Below are 1,097 nucleotides of genomic sequence, written 5' to 3' on the forward strand. Positions count from 1 at the left end.
TTTGCAGAGCAGAGTAGAATAGAGTAGAGAGAAAAGAAAGAGTTGAGACGAGGGTGAGTGTTGTCTTTCACGTGTGGTGAAGACTTGCATACAAGTGTGTGTGTGTTGTACTCCTCAATTTTCCTCCTCTTTGAGTGTTTTCTCCTGGCTTGGTATCGCCCCCAGACGTAGGATTTATATCCAAACTGGGTTAACAAATTCGTGTGTCTTTTACTGCCTTCATATTCCACCTGTTATCCATCTTAACCCGATCCATTTCCTAACAATATATAGGTAGAGAAAGAGAGAGAACTTCTCTCTCTCTCTCTCTCTCACATTCTCTCTTTCTCTCACAAGAAATAACAACAGTTGATCATCAAAGAGTTGAAGAAGAGATCAAGAAATGATTAAATGAAGCCACCAAGCTTTATTTACTCTCTCTTCTTCTTCTTCTTCTTCTGCTTCTTCTTCTCCACCACTACTTAAAATCTCCTTAATTCTACATATATATTTATATATATATACATCAACTACAGAAAAAAACACACACACCACACAGTGACTCTTCTCCTCTTTTTTCTTCTCTTCAAACAGTTGGGCGCAATGACCCCGGAGGACTCCTTAAGATCCCTTTCTCTTGACTATCTCAATCTGCTGATCAACGGCCAGGCTTTCAGCGATGTAACCTTCAGCGTAGAGGGTCGTTTGGTCCATGCCCACAGGTGCATCTTAGCAGCCCGAAGTTTGTTCTTCAGGAAATTCTTCTGCGGGCCCGACACCACGCAGTCGGGCCTGGACCCGTTGAGAATGGGCCCCGGAAGCGGCTCGCCCAGAGGTCACAGCTCACAGGTGATACCGGTGAATTCAGTCGGGTATGAAGTCTTCTTGTTGATGCTTCAGTTCTTGTACAGTGGGCAGGTCTCGATTGTACCTCAGAAACATGAGCCCCGGCCTAATTGTGGGGAGAGGGGTTGCTGGCACACACATTGCACCTCCGCCGTTGATCTTGCTCTTGACACACTTGCAGCCGCTAGATCCTTTGGTGTGGAACAGCTCGCTTTGCTAACTCAGGTTTCCATTGTTTTCATATCCACCTCTTTTTCCATTACTGTTTGTGA

General features: G+C 45.0%; 1 protein-coding gene across 1 annotated transcript in view; it reads left to right on the top strand.

Moving 5' to 3' along the window:
- The window catches only part of LOC105159880 (regulatory protein NPR5-like), a 2,485-nt gene continuing 1,672 nt past the window's right edge, over positions 285-1,097 (top strand). Inside the window, exon 1 of the mRNA XM_011077092.2 lies at positions 285-1,050. Within this exon, the coding sequence (XP_011075394.1) occupies positions 583-1,050 (468 nt within the window). The 5' untranslated portion in view covers positions 285-582. The remainder of the gene's footprint in view (positions 1,051-1,097) is intronic.

The sequence above is a fragment of the Sesamum indicum genome, linkage group LG4 (genome assembly GCF_000512975.1).
Source record: "Sesamum indicum cultivar Zhongzhi No. 13 linkage group LG4, S_indicum_v1.0, whole genome shotgun sequence".
In the NCBI taxonomy this organism is placed as follows: Eukaryota; Viridiplantae; Streptophyta; class Magnoliopsida; order Lamiales; family Pedaliaceae; genus Sesamum; species Sesamum indicum.